The sequence below is a fragment of the Phyllobates terribilis genome, unplaced genomic scaffold, assembly GCF_046119375.1.
Source record: "Phyllobates terribilis strain yellow unplaced genomic scaffold, ASM4611937v1 Scaffold_3__8_contigs__length_932513732, whole genome shotgun sequence".
In the NCBI taxonomy this organism is placed as follows: domain Eukaryota; kingdom Metazoa; phylum Chordata; class Amphibia; order Anura; family Dendrobatidae; genus Phyllobates; species Phyllobates terribilis.
Genome location: NW_027362763.1, coordinates 918,037,584 through 918,061,980, shown reverse-complemented (window position 1 = coordinate 918,061,980; position 24,397 = coordinate 918,037,584). Strand labels below are relative to the sequence as shown.

The following is a 24,397-nucleotide window of genomic DNA, read 5'->3' as shown; positions in this document are numbered from 1 at the left end:
CTCACAGACTCTTTGGAAAATGAAAGGTGGAATCTGATTGGTTGCTAAGGGCAACTGAGCCAGTTTCACAGATCTAGTTTTCACAGATAGATCTCCCCCAAATCTGTTTTCTTTTCAGATAACACATAATGGCAAATAATTTAAATACAGATCAAAGAAAATGGATTTTAGCAGAGTATTGGAAATCTCAAAATGCTGAAACCGTTAGAGCAAATTGGGTTGAAACATTTGGTACTTAAGCCCCAAAGAGACAAACCATTTACCGCATTTGTGACAAATTCAGTGCCACTGGCTCAATCCTTAATGCTCCAAAAACTGGTCGACCCAAAACAGTCTGTACCGAAGATAATAAACAACTTGTTGCTGAAACATTTGTTCAGAGTCCAAAAAAGTCCACCAGAAGAGCCTCTTTGGAATTGGGAATTTTCATGAGCTTCTATCATGCGAATCCCGAAATCTGTTGGGTGGAAAGCTTATCGTCCACGTCTAATTCATGGTTTATTGGAGGATGATCCAGACTGGCGGCTGCAATTTGGTGAGATTATGCTTAACGAAATTGAAGAAAATCCAGTAATTTTAGATAACATTATGTGGAGTAATGAAGCTTCTTTCAAATTATCCGGCCATATTAACAGACATAATTGTATTTACTGGTATAATGAGAACATGCATTTAACATTAGAGCAACAACTAAATGAGCCTGGTGTCAATGTTTGGGGTGGTATTTCAAGTTTTGGTGTTTTAGGACCAATCTTTTTTGATGGAACTTTGATGGAACAGTCAGAGGAGATGAGTATCTCGAAATTCTAATGAATCAAGTTGTTCCCCAGTTACAGCAACAGCCTAATTCAAATGACCTTTATTTCCAACAAGATGGGGCCCCTCCACATTATTCAAGAGTAGCCCGCGAGTATCTTGATGAAACATTTCCTAATAAATGGATTGGCCGAAGAGGCCCACTTGATTGGCCGGCACGTTCACCAGACTTGACCCCAATGGATTTTTTCTTTTGGGGAGTACTCAAGGACAAAGTTTATAGTCGAAAACCAAGAAGTGTCAGTGATTTGAAAAATTACATAAGAGATGCATTTCAAGAAATTAATACCCAAAGAGACTTGTGCAAAAAAGCTTGTTGAAGCGTAAGAGGCGACTTCAAAGCTTTGCAAATTGTAATGGAAAACAGTTTGAGCACCTGTGTTGATAAAATTTAAGGGCTTTTGTATTGTTCAGAATAAAATTTAATTGTTATGCTTGTGTTAGTAAATATAATTTTATATATAAATCAAAATAAATGTTATTATTTTCTAGCCACCTACTTTTGGACCACCCTGTATTTAATTTACATGCCATAAATGAATATAAAATCAATGTTGTTAAAGTGCATATAGTGCTCAAAAAACTGAGAAGTTCACTGGGCCAAACAAAACACGGAATGCGGGGAGGCAAGCATTCAGTCACGGTAAATGTATGTCACATGTGGATAAGCGAATCCTTCAGGATATAACAATCACCAATGGTAACTAATTCTATCTAAGCAATTAGGTCTAAATGCCATCACTAACATACTTCAGCCCAGTTTGGACAACAATAGTCAACATATGTGTTCCTCCTTAGAGCATTCAGAGATCAACCTTTGGAAGGTTCTAGATTGGCATATTTACCCAGTCACGACTGGTAATCAGAAAGCATACTTCTTTGCGTTAAACTAGTTATATCAGGTGGTGTGCTTTTGATTTTTGCATTGTTAAGGATGCCTGGAACAGACAGTTCGTTGATCAACATGGATGAAAAATGCCTGTTTAATACCTCAGCCTTTTCTTTGTCCTTATCGTCTTTTACCGGGCCGATACTATCTGTGTTTTTTTTTTTTTTTTTTTTGGCATTGATGTATTTATAAAAAAATTGTGGATTTAGTTTAATGTCGCTGGGGATTTTAAATACTCCTGAAATGCTATTATAGTATTTTTGGCCTTCGATATTTTGAATGCTCTTTGTTTTTGTCTTATTAAACTTTGTACTGTCTTATTTATCCATAATGGCTTCTTTTTTATTCCTGGACATTTTATTACCAGAGGGTATAAATTGTCTTCAGGATTCTAGTAGAATTTCCTTAAACATGCCCCATTTATGTTCGGTATCCCCAGTTACCATGACATGATCCCATTGTACACGATTAAGCTCTTCCCTTAATTTGTTAAAATCAGCTTTCCTAAAGTTCCAGGTTTTTGCATTTCCCCTTTTGAATGTTTGATTGAAAATTACATTGAAACTTACTGTATTATGGTCACTGCATCCCAAATGCTTACGGACCTGTAGATCTAAAATTGTATCTGGTCTATTTGACAGGATCATATCCAGCAGATTACCTTCCCTGGTTGGTTCATCTACCAGCTGAGAAAGTTAATTGTCTTGAATTGCAGATCAGAATTTAGAATCTTCTGGTTGGGCTAAAAGTTATATGTCCAATTGAATGTCTGGATAGTTACTATCCCCCATAATAAGGACCCTATTACTAATTGCTGCATTTTTAATTTGTTGTAGCATTTCATCCTCTACCTGTTCAGCTGTATAAGGCGGCTTGTAACAAAATCCAATTTAGCATTTTTCCATTGTCATCACTGTGTACATTTACCCTTACTGACTCTAGTGCTGATTTTCCTAGAATAGTTTGCAGACTCCACATACAAAGCCCCGAAGTGCTGGAAGAGTTGATCCGCCCCCCCCATCAAGTGACCCCATTTTGGAAATTATACCCCTTTGGTAACTTATCTACCGGTGTAGTGACGATTTTGTCTCAATGGGTATTTTCCAGAAACAAGCAGCAATGGATGAGTGAAAATTGCAAACTACCATTGTAGTGATCAGTATGTTGTAGCGTCTAGTACATTATGCCCAGCTCATGCTTGTGGAGACATGCACCTGTAAATTAGGGGGGCTCTCATCGCTTCAGAAATGCCAAACGTGTGGACGTGAAATGTTGTTTAGGCACACTGGAGCTCAGAAGGAAGGGGGCATTTGGATTTGAGAGTGCAGAATTTATTGGATTTCCCTTCTGTTAACAGATGGCATATCTGAGTGGAGGGTTTTTTTGTGGATTGAGTGGAAACTTCTGTTAAAAACATTTTACATATCATTTTGGATCACATTTATCCTCCTCTCTACGCTGAGCACTTTCATATATCCAATCCCAAATATTAAGGATTTTTCTCACACCCTGAAACCTCACTTCCCCCGCCCCCCCTTCCCCCTTAATCCCCCACCCCTCCTCCCTTATACTATTTGTCACCAGACCAAGAGCTGGCAACTACGGAGCTGTCTGTATCCCAATTAGCACACAAAGGAGAATTAACTAGTAGGCATATGCTAGCACAAAGGGGGCAACTAACCCAATTAGCATACGAGTGTATTTTCCATTGGCACAGGCCTGCAATAAATTTTAGACCTGAGTGAGGAGGACGCAGCTCGTTTAGGCTTCAAACAATACTTGTAATAGCCAGCTGCAAACTCCAGGTTTTTAGGCACAGACACGAAATATTGAATATTAGTAGTTCCATAACTGATAATAATGGGACACATTTTTAGTGGCAGGGTCAGCTAAGGAACAATACGCTTATTTTTCCATAGCTGTGTGCTCCTCCGGTGAGCTGTTGCGTAAAAGTACCAGAATAACGGACCGCAGCTGTGCCATGTGTAGTCTCTAAGGAAAGGTAAATTCATAATGGAAAATATGGTATCACTTTTGGGCTTTTCTGATCAACCAGCGAGAAGTTATCACAGAAGCCAGATATTTTTAATAAAAATATGAAGGCTGTAGCCAAGCCCACGTGATGTCATCACAGGGGAGTGTGTGGGCAGCTCCCCCCTTCGGCATAAAAGGCCTGACCGAGGATGGGTCAGTTCTCATTGCTGGGAGTATGTTTCATATGCAAGGGGTCACGTTCGCTGAACAGTCATAGTAGAGCTCCCCTCCAACTATTCTGAGTCGTCTCTGCGATCTTTTCTAGTAAGTTTCTTCTTTAATCCTGTTTATTTTCTGTAACTGTATATTCTGTACTGTAATTATCCATTTGTAAAACATTTTGTATATTTTTCCTAAACACTGTCTCCCTTTTGGTTTAAATATAAAATGTAATAGTTCTGTTTCTTTTGTTCTGCAACCGTTCCCTCCCCCGAAGCCATACACTACCAGAACGCAGGCGTCCGACCCGGCCTGTATTATATTTCAAATTGGGTCGGTGGTAGCAGCTACTAATAATAATTGGGCTATCGTGAATCTGGCAGTAACCATACGGGGGCGTATACACATATTCCATGCGTTGGAATCCGGAGGTGTGTATGCTAGATGCTTTCTGCTCGCTTGCTGATAGCTACGTAGTGAGTAATCGGGATCGTGTGTGCGCGAATCCCTGCTCAATCCTGACAGAATGACGGCAGCTGTGAGATATTGTGTGATCTCCCCGGTGTCGTCGCTGACGTCCCTGACGGTCTTCTTTTCAGAAGTGCACAAAACTGTGGCCGACGGCACTTTTATGTACACTTAAAAAGACGGACACCACCGGACCATAGGCCAGACGTGTCCACGGTTCTTCCATCTGCCTCATTATAGGGAATCTTTCACCGGTGGTTCCGTCTGAATCACGTACAGTAGTGTTAAAAATATCAGTGTGTTCAAAAACACTAGTTAAGCACAAAATCTTTAGGCTATGTTTACACATTGCGTTTTTTCAGCGTTTTTTTTTCTCTGCTGCACAACCTGATCTCTTGCCAGGATGGTTTGTTCAGAATTTTGCTTGTTTTTTCCCTTGTATTTTTTGGTGCGTTTTTTGCTGTGTTTCTCAGGATCCCAAAGTTCAGCTTCTCTTTCACCACAGAAGCATGAACACAGGTCACCAATGGGAGACATATGTGAAACTATATTAACCTGAGTTTCAAATATATAGCAGTGGGGGAGGAGGATTGTTCAGGAATAGTTTACCCAAGACATTGGCAGTGCATTAACTTTGTAGGACATGATTTTCACACTATGGTCTACCATTGAATTGCTCAGGGCTGTTCAATTTCACACCTCACTGGGCCACAGGTATTATTCAATCTCACACCTGGCTCAGCCAATGTTTACTTTGTACATATTACAAATTTTAATTTAAAGAGGTTTTCCCACAAACAAAAGTTCATTTTAAAAATTGGCTGCTTCTGACTGTGTAAGAGTGTACAGATATTACAGCAGGGGATCACAGAGAATTCATTTTGTGAGGTAAAATATTGTTTAAAATCAGGCAGTGACATATTTTACCTCACACAAAAAGAATCAGCTGTGATCATGTGCTGTAATGTCTGTATTGTCTTTTGCTTCCTCCCCTGCCCAGGAGATGTGGTATGTTCCGTAAACGGTCAGACACAGGCAATTTTTAAAATGAACTTTTGTTTGTGGGAAAACCCCTTAAATTGCACTATCCAAACTGCCATCTCAGGTGTCCAAGACAAGATGGTAAAATCACAAAAATAAATGGGTTTCACATACTGTTGTACTTGCTTTTTTTTCACTAAAAACACAGCAAAACCTGATAGCTATGTTCACGCTAGCCGTTATTTTTCAGCTTTTTTTTTCACCACCTATTACTTCCAATGGGTAAAAAAAACGCTGAAAGAAGTGAGACATTATCTATTCTGCAAAATAACATGCAAAGCACAAAATACTAATCAAATAAAAACCAAGGTGTGTGCGTGAGATTTCTGGAATCTCAGACTTTGCTGGTACTGTAAAACGCAGCAAAAAAATTTGCATTAAAAGCTTTTAAAAAAAAAAAAAAAGCGCAATGTGTGAACATAGCCTTATACTAGTTTTTATTTCCATGCATTCCACTAAACCAACAGTTTTTTTTTTTTTAATTGTTTTTTTTTAGAACTGCTTCACATCTATGTTGCATAGAGTCAACCAACATCTGGCACCTATCAACTGTTATTCCAGCCCAGGATGCCTTGACTAAATCCCATAATTTTTTGGCATTTGTTGGCTTTGCCTCAGCAACGGCATTCTTTGTCACCCCACAAGTGTTCTATCGGGTTAAGGTCTGGGGATTGGGCTAGCCACTCCATAACCTCAATTTTGTTGGATTGGAACCAAGATTTTGCTCCTTTAGTGGTGTATTTAGGGTCGTTGTCTTGTTGAAACGCCCATTTCAATGGTATATCCTCTTGTTGGCTTCTCCGTTAAATAAGGGCCACCTGATTCACACCTGTTTCTTCACAGAATGATTGACCTCACTAATTGAACTTCCACACTGCTATAATTTTGAACACTCCCTCTTTCAATTATTCAAATACACAGACTCAAACATGCAGATTTTGTGGTTTTCTGTGAGTCTGTTGGTTTTCTTAGATTTTACTGCCCCAACTGGTAAATTGTTTGATATGTGGTAATATAATTTATACTAAAAACAGTGATTATTCTGGTTAGTCATATTGGACTGCTATTTTGAACACTACTGTATTTCAGACATTTGCGCGAAAAACTCAGTGTAAGCGCTCAGCACAGAGCGCAGGATAAATGTGTGCCGAGCCTTACTGTCATCTTTGGGAGGCAGAATGTACAAATCAACAGCAGAAGAATTGGTTTTATTTATTTTTTACGGCGTTCCTCATGCAGTATAAGTGATTAGACAACATCGGATTTTAACGTTTGGCTGCTTTCACACACTAAAAAACGCCATATTTTGAAAGCTATAATTTACCGGGCGCCATCCATCATGACAGCACGACAGGAAGGTAGTCCTACTTATCCTCTAGGGACAGGAAACACATGAGGGTAAAAGCCCCCCTCCACCTCACCCTTAGTGTTTTTCCTACCCCTAGCAGCGCAAAATTACCTGCGGGATCGGGGGGACTGACCTCTCCCCTTCCCCCTGTGAAGACTCTCCACGTTGATACCTCACTATGGGGTGGTCGCTCTTCCATGTCGGTTGAAGTGAAGGGAGCTCCTGACTCTGCCGCTTCTCTCTGCTCCACATCATGCTGTTTTGCCACGACTTCTGGTTCCGGCCTGCACGTGCGCTGCAGGGTGGAATGCACTTCCTTCCGGTGGAGGCGCAGTTTTGATGACGCGTGCGTTCCAGGGTGGAATGCACGCTGAAATTAAGGAGGCATGCACCAGTGTGGACAGCATGGCATGCATTCCAGCACAGGAACGCAAGTGGATGACGTGGGGGACGTCCTACTACCACCTGCATCAGGTAGGACCCTTTAAAAGGGTACTTACACGGAGAGTATGTTCACATTCTGAAATAATAGATACCAATCCTGTTGCTCAAACTCCGACGGAGTTGTCCCTGTGTAGTGTGAGTATTCTCTACATCCACAATTCTTCTCCTCCCTGGTAGACAGAACAGGTTTTAAATAAAGTTCTCATGTCTCTTCTAAACTAGGATAGAGGAACCCAGATGTCCAGATCTTTCTCACTAAAAAAGCATAGGAAGTGGCCGTCATGTAACTCCGGACTCCTATAAAAAACAGCTTTTTTCAGATTGCATTGCTAAAATTCTTAAGGATGAACAGGCGTCATTGACGGAAATGCTCTCCATAATAAGGAAGGAGGCCCACAATACGGTCTCTAGCCTTATATCCCCCCCCCCCCCCAGATACCGCAGTTACCCCAGTCAGTAGTCCTCCTCCTGCCACAAGAGAGCTAGGTGGGAGATGGAGGTGTCATCTGAGGAGGGAGCATATCCCTATTCTGACTCTGAGCAGGATCTGGAGGGGAAGGAAGAAAGCATTTCTCAGCTACCATCAGAGGAAAGGAATAAATATCAGTTTTCCTCTGAAAATATTGATGACTTACTAAAAGCAGTAAGAAATATGATTTAAGTTAGAGGACGAGCAGGTCTCACACTCCATAAAGGACAAGATGTTTAGGGGCCTGAGAACGCAAAGGAATAGTGTTTAATGTTAATGAACATATCAAGGCTATGATCCTGGAAGAGTGAGAAGACACAGAAAAGAGGCAGTTCATTCCTAGAGACCTTAAACCTTGTCTTCCGTTTGACCCAGAGGAGATCAAGATCTGGGAGGAAATTCCCAAAGTAGACATCCCTATTGCCAAGGTGGCAAGGAAAATTTCAATACCCTTTGAGGATTCCTCCTGCCTCAGAGATGCAATGGACATGAAAGCCGAGGGTTTAGTGAAGAGAAGCTGCGAGTCATCGACAGTAATCATCAAAGCTAATATAGCAGATACTTCAGTGGCTAGGTCAATGTGCCTCTGAATAGATGAGCTCTCGACCCAGCTTAAATCGAATACTCCTAGAGAGGTTATGTTAGATACCCTACCTATGTTAAAGTCAGCCACCCAATTTATGGCAGATGACTCAGCCGAATCCATCAGGTTCGCAGCCTGACGTAGTGTGCTTTCCAATTCAGCGAGACGGATCATCTGGTTTAAAACATGATCATGAGACAGCCAATCTAAAAATAAGCTCTGTTCCTTCCCATTCTCGGGCACACAAGTTTTCGGTCCAGTCTTGGACGAGATCCTGGAGAGGGCCTTGGATAAAAAAAGGGGGTTTTCCAGAGGAGAAATCAAAAAAGTACCAGTCTTTTAGTAAGCCCTGTTAGTCCCCCAGGCAGGATTACATTGGCAAGGGTAAATCGGGCAGGTGGAGTTACCCCAAAGGATGTAGGGGAGATCAACCCAGTTTTCCTCCGGTCCATCTGGAAGACCTAGACTCCAAAAAAGTTGGGGGGAGACTTCAGTTTTTCCTGGAGGGTTGTCGGTCCATAACGCACAACTAGTGGATTTTACGAACCATAGGAGAAGGTTACAAAATAGACTTTTTTCCATCCTCCCCCACACCATTATCAGCTTACCCGTTGACAATCTCTCTCTGCCTCACAAAGGCTTTGTCAGGACGTAGTAGACCTTATAGAGCTAAGTGCGGTCACACCAGTTTCTCCTTTAGAATTAGGCCAGGGTCTCTCTTCCTCCCTCTTCTCCGTAAAAAAAACCCTCGGGCAAATATCGTACAGTTATAAACCTAAAACTTCTAAATCAGTGGGTGAAGTACAGGAGATTCAAAATGGAGACTGTGAAATCCAGCATTCCATTAATAGCGAAAGACTCCGTAATGTGCACCTTGGACTTAAAGGATGCATATTAGCATGTACCCATCTATCCCAGTCATCAACAATTCCTGAGGTTTGCTCTGGAAAGGCACACTATAATCCATTATTTTCAATTCATGTGTCTACCATTCGGTCGGTTTTCGGCTCCTCGAATTTTCACGAATATAATGAAAGAGGTAGCGGCCGTCTTAAGAAAACGTGACACGATCATAATTCCATACCTGAACTGTATCCTCCTAGTGGCCGAGTGAACTACTCTGCTGGTTCAGGAACAGGACCAGACTATCAAAACCCTAGAGATCCTAGGGTGGTGTATCAACTGTGAAAGATCAGACCTCCAATCCGACACCAAAAAAGGTGTTCCTAGGGATTCTTTTAGACTCCCATCATCAGATTTCCTCCCTCCCCCTTATAAAAGAGGAAGATATCAGTCAGGCTATGTGCTCTTGATGCGTTTTCAATGCGTTTCAGCTGAGATTTTTCCGCCGCGGAAACATTTTAAAAATGCTTAATAGGTCTGCCATGTGTAGCAATGGTAATCCGGATGTGCGGTGCACATGATGCGGAACTTTCCGCTCTGGATTCGCATTGCGTCAGAAACCGCACCAAGACCATTGTTTGTGCGTTTCCGCTGCAAATTCGCACCCATTGACTTGCATTGAATCACAGCAAACCCGCAGGTATAATAGTCAGTGGGCGCCAATTAACGCCAGAAACGCGCTGCGGTTGCTACCCGGGTCCGGAGTGAAGACTACTACTCCTCTCATCCGATCGCGCCTCTGGCTGATAACAGCGAGAGTGGCGAGGAGCAGCAGTCTGCTCTGGCCATCCCGTGTGCCTGAGCTTAAAAAAAAATTAAAAAAAATTCTACACTCACTTGTCCGGCGGCCCCCTGGTGTCCTCCTGGTCCCCGACAGTGATGTCTTCAGCCCGGTGGCCAGTGGTATACTGCGGGGAGTGCGTCCTATACTGTGCTTCCAGGACCTGTGCTGATGTCAGCGATCATCTGATGGTCACAAGACCATCAGCTGATTGTCGGCGATCAGCTGATGGTCACGTGACCGTCAGCGATTAGCGAATGTTCCCAGGGTGGTAAGCTCACCGGTGCTGATCAGCTGATCTTCAACTGATCAACCCCAGTGACCTCCTGCAGCATGTATACTGACAGGAGTGAAGCACTTCCCAACCAGGACATACTGAATACGTCTAAGGTCATGAAGGGCATAAAAATGTAATATTTGAAAATTGCAAAATTTTCACATTTTTTGTCAAGTTTTCGATATTTTCATAAATAAATGGAAATCTTATCAAACAAAATTTACCATTAACATGAAGTACAATCTCTGAATCACTGGGATATGTTAAAGTGTTCCAGAGTTATTACATCATAAAGTGACACTGGTCAGATTTTGGAAAATTAGGCTCGGTCATTAACGTACAAAGTGTCTCGGCCCTTAAGGGATTAAATGGGTTCTCTGGTTTTTAAATTTTAAGCTCTCCACATATATTCTCCAGCCTTCTATTGTTTTTTAATTATTTTCCTTTATATTTTCAAGATGTCTTTATGTTTAGCGTATGAAAACTCGTATAGTCCTGCTCATCGCTAAGACGTGGATACAGTTGTATATGATTTAATCAGGGCTGTGTGAGTTACCAACTTGGACTTGTCTAACTGTAGAAACTTCCAGAAGACTGTACTGCTGTTGTATGAAGCTAATCGAGCCTGACAGATTGAAATCCATTGTATCTTAGTACAATTGTACAGTTTTGGCTTAGAGCAAGACTAGCTGTTCACTGTTTTGTAGTCTGTAAATGTAAAGGACTATGGTTAGAGATGTTTAATGTCTATTGCAAGTATATTTAAAAGGGGTATCGTGTTTACCATTTGTGTCTTATCAAGATATGCCATAATTGTCTGATAAATGTGGGCAACACTTCTGGGACTCCCTTCAATCCAGTCCCCACTTTCTGCACAGTGCTGCAGAGCACTGAAAGTACAATGTCACAATTACTAGATTATAGCGTAACATTTTTTTTTTCTTTGTCTAGCTATGAACCAGAGTTATTTCCAGGTCTTATTTACAGAATGATCAAGCCAAGAATTGTTCTACTGATTTTCGTATCTGGAAAAGTTGTATTGACTGGTAAGTCAAAAGCACAAGCAATGTGTCTGAAAGGGGTTGTCTGCTACTTGAAAACCCCCTTTTTAAATATATTTGGGCCCCATACTAAAGAAAAATGCTACTTGCTCACCTGCCGAACATGCTCTGCTCCAGTGATGTTGGCGCTGTGTTTCCTGATGCTTGTGTGACTTGCGACAGTGCAGTATTTACATGAGTGCCGTGGGACAGAGAACGCAGACAATCGACAACAGCTGATGGAACCATGCGAAAGGAGCATCGGGAGACACGGCCACTACATTGCTAGAACAGTGCTGATCAGGCAGGTGAAAGTTCAGAGTGGTTTTATTTTATATGGGGCACTGTTGCATTTACAACGTGCCTATTTTTAAATCAAATATTTGTTCAATTCATCTTTTTTTTTTTTTTTTTTTTTTTTTTTTTTTTTTTTACACTTTCAACTATCTTTATTTTTTACCATGTTGCAATCTGTGTTAAAAAAAAAAAAAAAAAAAATAGAAATCTTGCAATTTCCAGACTGGCCATTGTGGCTATTCATACTTTTGTCCTTTTCAGGAAGAGTTTACAGCAGTTTAATTAGAGGAAGAGTTTACAGCAGTTTAATTAGAGTAGAGGAGTTTGAGTCAGCTTTGCAATGACTGGTAACACCTCTGTACACAGCTGATAACACAGGATCCACCAGTCTGTCACAGCTGAATATATATATATATATATATATATATATATATATATATATATATATATATATATATATATATATATATATATATATATATATATATATATATATATATCTCTATCTATCTCTGATCTGCTTAAGTCCACTTTACTCAAAGTGATAAACTCCTTTTTAACCCATTAGCAATTTTATACATGTTCGTGATTGTGGGGGTCCCAGCATTTTGAAAGTTCTCAGTAGCTAAGCACCCTCCACTCATAGTAAATGCCGGCAATATTACATAGCCAGCAGCTTAATCGAATTGCCACAGTTGGGGCAGAGAGCCAGATGCTGTTTTTAACCATATAATCACCACTGTCCATATCCAACAGCGGCAAAAAAGAAATGCTTCCCCACACCATTACTGACCCACTGCCAAACCGGTTATGCTGGAGGATGTTGCAGGCAGCAGATCGCTCTCCACGGCACCTGCAGACACATTTGTAACGTGCTCAGTGTGAACCTGCTCTCATTCGTGAAGAGTGCAGAGCGCCAATCTTTGTGTTCTTTGGCAAATGCTCTGCACGGTGTTGGGCTGTGAGCTCAACACCCACTTGTGGATGTCGAGCCCTCATATTAAGCTCGTGGAGTTTTTTTCTGACCGTTTGAGCAGACATATGGATGTTAGTGGCCTGCATGAGGTCATTTTGCAGGGCTCTGGCACTCCTCCTCCTGTTCTTCCTTGCACAAAGGAGGAGATAGGAGGGCAACAACCCAGCAGCAGGACTGCTAAGCCCCTCCATGTCTCCTGGTATACTGGCCAGTCTCTTGGTATCTGCTCCATGCTCTGGACACTGGTGACAGACACAGCTACCCTTCTTGCCACAGCTCGCATTGATGTGCCATCTTGGATGAGCTGCACTACCTGAGCAACTTCTTAGGGTTGTACTATAGACACCATCTGATGTTACTGTACCTCTAGGGGTGAGAGCAATGACAAAATGGAAAAGTGACCAAAAAAGGCTGAGAACAGAGAAATGGTCTATGGTCACCACCTGCAGAACCACTCCTTTTATGGGGCTGTCTTGCTAATTTCCTATCAATTCTACTGGTTGTTCCATTTGCACAACCACAGGAGAAATTGATTCACAATCTTTGCTGGACAGGCTGATTTCACAGAAGTGTGATTGACTTGGAGTTGCATTGTGTTTTTGTGCTTACTGTATTTTTTTTAGCAGTTTTTAACATTTACCACATGTCCACTTTACATCCACATCATTTTTGAAACATAATTTTTTATTATGAAGTTAGAAGGGATAAAAGTTGATCACCAATTTCTCAATTTTCCAACAAAATTTGTAGGGACCACATTACATTTGAAGTGACTTTGAGGGACTTAGATGACAGAAAATACCCAAAAATGACACAATTTAAAAAACTGCACCACTCAAAGTGCTTAAAACCACATTCAAGAAGTTTATTAACACTTCAGATGTTTCACAGGAATTAAAGAGATGTGAAGTGCAAAAAAATTAACATTTTCCTTTTTTTTTTCCTCCAAAAATGTTGATATAACACCAAATTTAGCATTTGTGCAATTGTACCAGGAGAAAATGGACTATACAATTTGTTGTGCAATTTCTCCTGAGTATGCAATTATCCAATGTGTGGAGGAAAACTACTATTTGGGCGCACGACAGTTCTCGGAAGGGAAGGAGCACAGTTTGACTTTTAGAGCCCAAAATTGGCTGGTATACATAGCAGACACCATATCGTGTTTGTCAGAGCCCCTGATGTGCCTAAACAGTGGAAACCACCCACAAAAATGCATTTTTTTTCTCTCAATTAATATTTTTGTCACAAATTTTTCATTTTCACAAGGGTAGCAGGAGAAATTGGACCATACAATTTGTTATGCAATTATTCCTTATAACCCCATATGTGGTGGAAAACTACTGTTTGGTCGTATGGAAAGGGAAGGAGCACCGTTAAGATTTTGAGTGCAAAATTGGCTAGAATGGATAGCAGGATGCCATGTCACATTTTTTCCACAAAAATTTTGCTTTGGCCCCAATACCCCTATGTGGTTGAAAAATTCTTTTGAGGCACAGTGCAAAGCTCATAAGGGAAGAAGCGCCATATTGGAGTTCCGATTTTGCTTAAATTGTTTGAGGGTGCCTTGACACATTGGCAGAGACCCAGAGGTCCCAGAACAGCAGAAACCCCCCATAAGTGACCTCATTTTACAAACTACACCCCCTTCCCCAATGAATTCATATAGGGGTGCAGTGAACATTTTGACACCACCTGTGCCTCACCGAATTTTATACCATTGGGCGGTGAAGAAAGAAGAATAATTACATTTTTACCACTAAAACGTTGTTTTAGCCACAAATTAAATTTTTATAAGGGCTAATAGGAAAAAAATGGACCACAGTTTGTTGTGCAATTTCTCCTGAGTGCGCCAATACCCTACATGTAATCCAGAAATACTTTTCAGGCACAGTGCAAAGCTCAGAAGGGAAGGAGCCGTATACTATAGTGCTGATTTTACTGTTCTGGTTTGCAGGTGCCATGACCCACTGGAAAAGCCTCTAAGGTGCCAGAACAGCCGAACCCACCCCCATAAGTGACCCCATTATACAAAATACACCTCTATGAATTCATCTAGGCGTGCAGTGATCATATTGACACCACTGGTGTGTCACAGAATTTTATAACCATTGGTCAGTGTAACAAAAATTTAATTTTTACCACAAAAAAATTGCATTCGCCCCAGATTTTATATTTTTCACACAGGTAAAAGTGGTATGAAAATTTGGCACACAATTTCTGCTGAACGTCGAAATATCCCATATGTGTCTGTACACTACTGCTTAGCCACACAGCACTACTCTGGAGGGAAGGAGTGCCATTTGCCTCCTGGAGCACAGATTTTCCTAGGACCGCTTTGCGTACTGCATATACAGAGCCTCTAAATGCCAGAAGAGCATAATCCCCAAGTGACTTCATTTTGTAAATTATACCCCTTTTGGGAATTTATCTGTAGGTGAATTTACTCCATGTTTTTTTTTTCCAGAAACAAGCAGCAGTGGATGTTGCTTAATGGAAATAGCCGATTTGCAATTTTAGTGCCCGTATGTTGTAGTGCCTAGTACATTGTAGTGCCCGTACATTATGCCCAGCTCGTTCTTCTGGAGACATGGACCCCGGGCTTTCATTGCTACAGGAGTGCAGAATTTTCTGAATTTCTTTTGAGGGAAGCAATTTTGCTTTTCCAGAGCTTTTGTACCTTCAGTAATGTGAAAGTCCCCTATATTTCTGTTAATGATGGACCTAAGTTGGGGGACTTGCTTTTTTGCTGATTGAGTTGAAGCTGTTATTGGGAACATTTAACATAACATTTTGGATCACATTTATGCTGTGCTTTACATTGAGCACTTAACATCGGGGTTTCCATCTAAATCTCCGAATAACGTGATTCAGATGAAACCCCCGACGGATCCATTCACTATAATAAGGCAGCAGAGTTACTCTGGACTCCGTCGGGTCTTGGTTCAGCGTTGTCCTCCTCTTCAGAAGTGCACAAAACTGCCCGATTGCACTTTTAATCACGTCTAAAAAGACAGACGCCTTCGGATCACAGGCATCCACAGTGCCTTCTTCTGCCTCATTTATAGGGAATCTTCTGCCGGGAGTTTTGTCTGAATCATGTATTTAAAAGATTTACACTGAAACCACGGTGTAAATGCTCAGTGTAGAGCACAGGATAAATGTGCGCCGAGCCTTACTGCAATCTTTGTAAGGCAGAATGAACAAATCAATAGTAGGTCAACAACTGGCTTTCCTCATGCTCTATAAGTGATTAGATGACTGTATCCTTTGGGTCGGTATGATTACAGCAATACCAGATTTTTATAGTTTTTTTATGTTTGGCTGCTATCACACACTAAAAACTTTTTTTTTTCGCATCACCATTTTTTTAGAGCAATTATTTTTCTAGATTTCTGCCGACTGTCATGTTAGGACTTGTTTTTTTGTGGGATGAGTTGATGTTTTTATAGGTACCATTTTTTTGTCACATAACATTTTTTGATCGTTTGATCGTTTTCTACTCCTATTTTTGACAGGCAGAATGAGCAAAAGCCAGTGTGGTAAAATTGATAATTCAGCTTTATTCTTCTGGTCAGTATGATTACAGTGATACCACAGTGTTATCATTTTTTATGTTTTGATGTTTTTTACACAATAAAAACTATTTTATAGAAAAAATAAATATTTTTCGCTGTATTCTGAGAGCTATATATTTTTTCATTTCTCCTCCGGCCGGCACTTTTTTATTACTTGAAAATGCGTCTTTATGGTTATATTTATTTTCATTTTTTTTTTTTTTTTTTATATTACCTAGTCCCTCTATCCCTCTATGGGACTTCAACTTTTATCACTCTGATCGCTGGTATAATGCATTGCAATACACCTGCATTGCAGTGTATTATACCTGTAAGTGCTGCACTGACAGAAACCTCTTAGACCATGTTCTGAGCATGGTCTAAGAGGCTTTCCGTAGATGGATGATCCCGGGGGTTGTCATGACTAGCTCTGGTTGCCATGACAATGATAGGGACCCTTGCAATGATGCCGATCGAACTGGAGAAGGAGCCTCCTCCCTCTCCCAGCCTCCTAAATGTTGCAATCGATTTCATCGTGGTATTTAGGGAGTTAAACAGCCTGGGGCTGTGCGGACACAGCTCCTGGCTGTGACAGCCGGGCCTCAGCAATCATGTAAGCTGAGCTGCTAATGGAGAACACTCGGGCACAACTTCTGTGCCCCCACATTCCCTATGATGTACCCATACATCAAATGTTGAGAGCCCTTTCCCTTCTATGACGCATGGGTACGTCAAAAGTTGTGGAGGTGTTAAGCACCGCTCTAGCGGTTTTAAGTTTTTTCTATTTTACTGCTTGAGTGGGGCTACTAATGTAAGACCCCTGCACCTAGTTTTATACTTGCCATCCGCCATCGTCTACTGTTATCCACTGTTCCATTAGGTCTCCAGCAGTTTGTGACCAGCTAGATCTCTCCAGTATTTTGCTGGAACGAGAGCTGTAGGTCACTTTTCAATGCAAGCTTGAGCGCCTTGTTCTGACTCTCATATACTTGCATTGAGAGCTTCTGATCTTTACTTGTGACTGCAACCGACTGACCGGAAGTCAGAAGATGGCACGGGACCAGAATGGCGGTGGCAAGAGCTGAAGATACCGTGCCGGGATTATATCAGGTGGAGGGATCTTACATTAGTAGCACCACTCCAGTGCTGCAATAAAAATGCTGGAGGGGTGCTTTAATTCTTTGTCATATTTCATTAGAATGTAGTTTTCAAAACATTTTGTGCTGTGAGGCCTTACTTAATATCATTTATTAATAAACTGGACTGTTGTAATTTCTAATTTATGTAATAATTTTGTGTGGATTTTAATTTTAGCTGCCATTTATGTGGATTGAGTGGTATTTTAAACACTCAGTAGTGGTTTGTTCAGCTTAAGGATGCATTGCATGTCTGAAACGCATTGTGTTGTTTTTTTTTTTAAGCTACTATAATTGTGATTTTTTTTTTTTTTTAATGCAGCATTAAAACGTTTCATTTGATTTCTGTGAGCTGGACGGTCTCTGCATGTTACCAACGTTTCGCAAGCACAAGGGTCTATGAGCTAGCTACATTTTTTTATTTTTTATTTACTTTATAAATGTATTCTATGACGTTAAGCTTTTTGTGTTAGATGGCGAATGCTGTGTTGGTTACTAAAAAATAATACAGTGTCTGCAGTGGTGAGGTCACCCCAGTGGTGAAATCGATGCAGCCCCTTACTGAGCTCAAGTTGTTGAGCTCAGTGATTGGCTGGAGCACTGTTGACATGACATAATGCTATAGACAAACAGAGACGAGTGCAGCATTGGTAAGTATTACTGGTTTGGTTTTGTTTTGTGTGTCTGTTCTTTTTCATCATATGACAAAGTTTTCTGAAATGGCACAATCTCCTTGAAATGCAAGTTTTGTTACAAGTTTTTCTTACTCTTTTAGGTGCTAAAGTTCGAGGAGAGATCTATGAAGCTTTTGAAAACATATATCCCATCCTTAAAGGCTTTAGAAAGACAACATAACTGCTTCTACAGTTTTAAATATTTGTATGTGTTTTCCAATACTGGATTCTTTTTACCTGGCTTGGCGTACCGTTATAAGAGATGGACTCAAGTTACATATGGTGTTCCACTGACCTCAATATGTTCCTGCTACTCTTCTATTTTAATTGCCAAATGGTTAACAGAATGCAGATATGTTACTTGTTTTAATAATTTTTAAGGAATGCCTACTAATGTATTTTACTTAATTTGACCACAATGTATAATTTACAGAAACAAAGTATTTTTACAGTACTATATTTTTTTTTTTATCTTGCATCTTTTGGCAGGAGCTCAGCTTTTGTAAATATCAAATATGCCGCAAAAATATTCTTCTCTGTATGATTTTTTATTGGTACTGTTAGTCTGCAGTATTTCATTGTTCATTTTAATGTCATTCTTTTAATTCAGTAAAGCCCTTTTAAGCCACTGTATGTAAATTGTTCCAATGTTTTATGCTTATGCTAGAAACATTCCTGAATTTTCAGTGTTTAGCTAGGCAAAATAAAACATGACTATTCTATGAATGTTCTTGCATACATCAGAATATATTTTCTTTTGCTGGGAAACATGGTAGGCTTATTATAAGCCAAACAAATGTTGTATTGCATCCTGTGTAATAGATAAAAATGGGTGGTCCTAGGTAAATAAGATCTTGAATTTTTAATACCCATAAACAGGGTTCAGCAGCTATCGGCCCTTCACAACAGCTTGATGGGTGTTGTAATTTTACAAATTGTGAAACTGTAACTTGCAAGATTCCAACAGTTGGCATGCTACAGGTTGCTAACCCTCGCCTTAATAGATTGGCACATGAGTGTTACAGAAGAAAAAAAGAAAACAAAGTTTCCCCAATCCCCTCTACAACAGCACCACAGGAGGTTACCTCCCCATCCTAATCAGCGATCGGAAACACAGAGGCTAGATATCCCCTCCCCACCTTCTATCCTCATTGTTTTCCCTGGCCCTAAGGGCATGAAGAGGTTACCTGTGGGGTGCTGTTGCCGACAAAGCAGTCACCTACACACACACACACACACACACACACACACACACACACACACACACACACACACACACACACACACACACACACACACACACTCTACAGACCAAAAGTTTGGACACACCTTCTCATTTAAAGATTTTTCTGTATTTTCATGACTATGAAAATTGTACATTCACACTGAAGGCATCAAAACTATGAATTAACACATGTGGAATGATATACTTAACAAAAAAGTGTGAAACAACTGAAAATATGTCTTATATTCTAGGTTCTTCAAAGTAGCCACCTTTTGCTTTGATGACTGCTTTGCACACTCTTGGCATTCTCTTGATGAGCTTCAAGACGTAGTCACTTTGAACTTCATAGCCTGGTGTATGCAATCATGAAAAAATCTACTTAAAGTGGCCACTTGCAAGTTGTTGTCCTGTTTGAATCTCCTCTGAAGAGTGGCATCATGGGCTCCTCAAAACAACTGTCAAATGATCTGAAAACAAAGATTATTCAACATAGTTGTTCAGGGGAAGGATACAAAAAGCTGTCTCAGAGATTTAACCTGTCAGTTTCCACTGTGAGGAACATAGTAAGGAAATGGAAGAACACAGGGACAGTTCTTGTTAAGGCCAGAAGTGGCAGGCCAAGAAAAACATCAGAAAGGCAGAGAAGAAGAATGGTGAGATCAGTCAAGGACAATCCTCAGACCACCTCCAGAAAGCTGCAGCATCAACTTGCTGCAGATGGTGTCACTGTGCATCGGTCAACTATGCAATGCACTTTGCACAAGGCGAAGCTGTATGGGACAGTGATGCGAAAGAAGCCGTTTCTGCAAGCACGCCACAAACAGAGTCGGCTGAGGTATGCAAAAGCACATTTGGAGAAGCCAATTTCTTTTTGGAAGAAGGTCCTGTGGACTGATGAAACCAAGATTGAGTTGTTTGGTCATACAAAAAGGCATTATGCATGGCAGCAAAAAAACACAGCATTCCAAGAAAAACACTTGCTACCCACAGTAAAATTTGGTGGAGGTTCCATCATGCTTTGGGGCTGTGTGGCCAATGCCGGCATCGGGAATCTTGTTAAAGTTGAGGGATGCATGGATTCCACTCAGTATCAGCAGATTCTTGACAATAATGTTCAAGAATCAGTGACAAAGTTGAATTTACGCAGGGGATGGATCTTTCAGCAAGACAATGATCCAAAACACCGCTCCAAATCTACTCAGGCATTCATGCAGAGGAACAATTACAATGTTCTGGAATGGCCATCCCAGTCCCCAGACCTGAATATCATTGAACATCTGTGGGATCATTTGAAGAGGGCTGTCCATGCTCGGCGACCATCAAACTTAACTGAACTGGAATTGTTTTGTAAAGAGGAATGGTCAAAAATACCTTCATCCAGGATCCAGGAAATCATTAAAAGCTACAGGAAGCGACTAGAGGCTGTTATTTTTGCAAAAGGAGGATCTACTAAATATTAATGTCACTTTTCTGGTGAGGTGCCCATACTTATGCACCTGTCAAATTTTGTTTGAATGCAGATTGCACATTTTCTGTTAGTACAATAAACCTCATTTCAAGGCAGAAACATTACTGTGTCCAACAGTTATTACATATATCAAACTGAAATAGCTGTTGCAAAAACACCAATTTTTATAAAACATTAAGCTTAAGATTAATAGGGGTGCCCAAACTTTTTCATATAACTGTATTCCCAATATCTAGTATAATAGATAATATAGCCCCAAAAACTGCATCGTGTTTGAATCCCCAATAGGACTCCATGCCTTTATATCCATCTGAAATTATTATTGAGGATTCATCTAATAAAATAAACGTTGAGATAGTAAGCAATGAATCAAGGGGTAATGAGATTGACCCAATCCTCAATAAACCTCCACCTAGGTTGAGCTTTTCCTCCTCACTGGATCTTATTGTACCTTTACAAGAAGTAGTGGTCAATGATTCCTTGTTGCCATCTGTTAAATTAGTAAGGAAATCTCCTTCTGTTACGACTCTCAAGAATACAAGAATTACACAGTTTTTTCGGGTGGCTCCGGGGCGCCATACGAAAAGAAAAAGAGGCGTGGATGCAGAGGTAGTGGACGAAGTATCTGCCGAGCTGTTGATGGCGACAGATCTCACATTGAAAAGGACGAAAATCAATTAAAACCCCTTTCTGACTGTTCCTCTGAGTGTACAGGGATTTTTAATATCGCCGATATTATTCTCACGGAGGAACAAGTGTCACTACTTAAAAGGGGCCTTTCATTTTGCCCAAACTCACGGGCTAATCCCTTTACCTTGTATCTTGATTTTAATGAGTACATGAGAAAACTAACTGTTCAATGCCATTTTATTATAGAAAGGCAGCGCAAAAAATCTGGTCCAATTGATACGATGAGTGCCCCTAATGAACCTCTTACAGATGGGTTCCAACATGTAAACCCAAAAAGTATCAGTAAATTTTTCCCTTTACTTCATAGGGGCCCGCACTTCGAAACCTTCCAACATTTAGCCTTAAACGAAATCCGGTCCTTTGCGAACATCAGAAAAAGAGAGAATCTTACTCCGGGGGAAAGGCAGGCTATTAATACTCTAAGAGAAAATAGGGAGATTGTCATAAAGAATGCGGATAAGGGGGGAGCATAGTGGTGATGAATCGCGTTTGGTATCTGAGTGAAAGTAAACGAATTCTCGACGACGTAAATTACTATGAGAGACTTGATAATGATCCTTCCGTCTCAATTTTTCTAAATTACAATAAGCTTATTAAGAATGCCTACGTTCGAGGCATTTTAAATAAGAAAGAGATTAAATTTTTAAACATCTTGAGGTATCAAACCCCTTTTTTCTATTTTTTGCCAAAGTCCATAAGGACGCCAAAAACCCTCCTGGCCTCCCCATAATTTCAGGGGTAGGTTCTATTACTTGCAACTTATCGTATTATATAGACCTTTTTTTTACAAAAGTTTGTTCTTAAGTTAGAGTCCTATCTGAAGGACTCATCCCAATTGATCGGACACCTTAGAGGTGTTCCTTCAGTGCCAGGTTGTTTGCTGATGACTTTAGACGTCACAGCCCTTTATTCCAATATTCCTCACGAGCTAGGTATATCTGCGATAGATCATTTTCTGTACTTGGGTGATACTATCTTGGCGGACCAGAAGGAATTTCTTAAAATGGGGATCCTATTCATTTTGAACAACAATGTATTCACTTTTGGGGCATCTGTGTACAGGCAGTTGAGGGGCTGCGCGATGGGGACGAGATTCGCCCCATATTACGCTAACTTGTTTATGGGGGTGTTTGAGTCCATCTTCATCGCGCAGTCCCCCTCTGCAGCTGGGCATGTTCTCCTCTACAAGTGTTTTATTGATGATCTCTTCTTTCTGTGGTCAGGGACTAAAGAGGAGGCCTCTGTTTGTGGAGGAATTAAATTTGAATACATGGGGTCTTACCTTTACAGCAACTGTGTCAGAAACCGCCCTCCATTATTTGGACCTTTTGGTGCTGGTTGACCCATCAGGGAGGTTGTCCACATCTACCCATTTTCAACAGGTTGATGATAACAGCTACCTTTGCTTTGACAGTGGACACCTCCCTAGATGGGTCAGAAACGTACCATATGGCCAATCCTGGAGGATTAGAAAAAACTGTACCAATGATTCTGATTTTGCCCTGGAGGCCAAAATCCTCATAAACGGTTCAGGCAAAAAGGATATCCACGGAAACTACTGAGTGATGCCTTTCAGAAATGTAGAGCATTATCTCAAGAGTCCTGTATAAAAAAACTCCAGCTCCGTTCCCAAGACATTATTGTTAAGAGTACGACTTCGGCTAGTGATAATACCCCTAATGACGCTATTGAGTTGAGTAACTGAAGCCTGGTGACTACTTATAACCAGTCTCACAGGAACATCCAGAAGTTACTAGACAAATTCTGTTTCATCCTTAAGAGTGATCCGGTCCTCTCTAGGCACCTTCCTGATAAACTAAGGGTGGTGTTCAGAAGGGGTAAGAACCTCCGCAATATGGTGGCTCCTAGCAACATGTTATGTGAATCCTCTCCAACCATACCTATCTGTATGGGCAATTTGATCAGTGGTTGTTTCTCTTTTGGGTCCCCAAAATGCATGTGTTGCCAGAGCATCTTGAGTGGTTCAAAGACTTTCTCCTCGAACACCACTGGCAAAACATATACCATTAGACAATTTTTAAACTGTCACTCCATGTTTGTGGTATATCTTCTTGAATGTACGTGCGGCCTACAATACGTGGGCCGTACAATACAGGCCATGCATGCACGGATGAATAAGCATAGGTCTAATATTCGTAGTGGTTTCCTTCTACATAGAGTTTCTAAACATTTTTCAGTGGCGCATAATAAGGATCCTACTGACTTGAGGCATAAAATTATTGATCAGATTGCTGAAACCACGACGGACCGCTTGGGTCATTTAATTAATCATGAGAGTTATTGGATTTTTAGATTGGGCACTCTGTCCCCTGAGGGCCTTAATTTAACAATTGAGAATGCGATTCATTAACCCTAGTTCTCTCTTGGTTCTTATTCACGCATTACTAGTTTTTATTAATTTTATATTTTATTTATAATCCCTGCTTTTAGTACATCATGACATTATTGGCTATATTGTGGCATCTTTTATCCTCTTTTTTAATCTTTTGATGTAATGTTTTAATATTCATATTTATACAATATTCATTTCCTTCTTTTTTTTTTTTTTTTAATTTACTTCCTGTTTTGTATTTCCTGTGTTGTCATAATTGTTAGTGTCTTTTGATTGGTGCACCTACCCTATATAATGGTTGATATTTCATTTGCTCTCTAATCTACATGAGGAAGATAGCTTCTGGTATCGAAACGCGTCGTGGTGTTAGAGAGCATATTAAACAATAAAAGGTTTGTGTTTTATAACTTAATTCCCTGTCTAGTTGTTCTTGCGCTTCCCTATCACCGCACAATTCTTTCCTTCTTGAGCTAGAATGGAGTGGCTGCAGGAAACTATTTCTTGGCAGTTACACAAGATTACAGCCCAATTCACGAACAGCAGAATTTTGTATGCCAGTCTAAAGGGTATATCCGGAACTTTATGGAAAACAAAAAATGTGCCTAAGCACTAACAGGCAGGTAGTTGCTACTTACCTGCCTGTTGTGCCCAGTGCCATTCTTACCTAGCACAGAGCGGTCACAGACCACTGCTGCCGGGGATTCAGCTGCCTCTGCTGACGTGACCTGGTGTGACTTCTTGCATCATTCTGATTGACAGCCAGCTCCCC

The 24,397-nt window shown here is 40.6% G+C and overlaps 1 protein-coding gene across 2 annotated transcripts in view; it reads left to right on the top strand.

Moving 5' to 3' along the window:
- Window positions 1–18,630, top strand: part of TBP (TATA-box binding protein) — a 48,024-nt gene extending 29,394 nt beyond the window's left edge. The window contains exons 7-8 of one of the 2 annotated variants that reach the window (XM_073672804.1): window positions 11,164–11,258; window positions 17,994–18,630. In XM_073672804.1, the coding sequence (XP_073528905.1) occupies window positions 11,164–11,258; window positions 17,994–18,073 (175 nt within the window). In that variant the 3' untranslated portion in view covers window positions 18,074–18,630. The remainder of the gene's footprint in view (window positions 1–11,163; window positions 11,259–17,993) is intronic. The other variant, XM_073672805.1, reaches the window with a different exon arrangement.
- The last annotated feature ends 5,767 nt before the right edge of the window (window positions 18,631–24,397 follow it).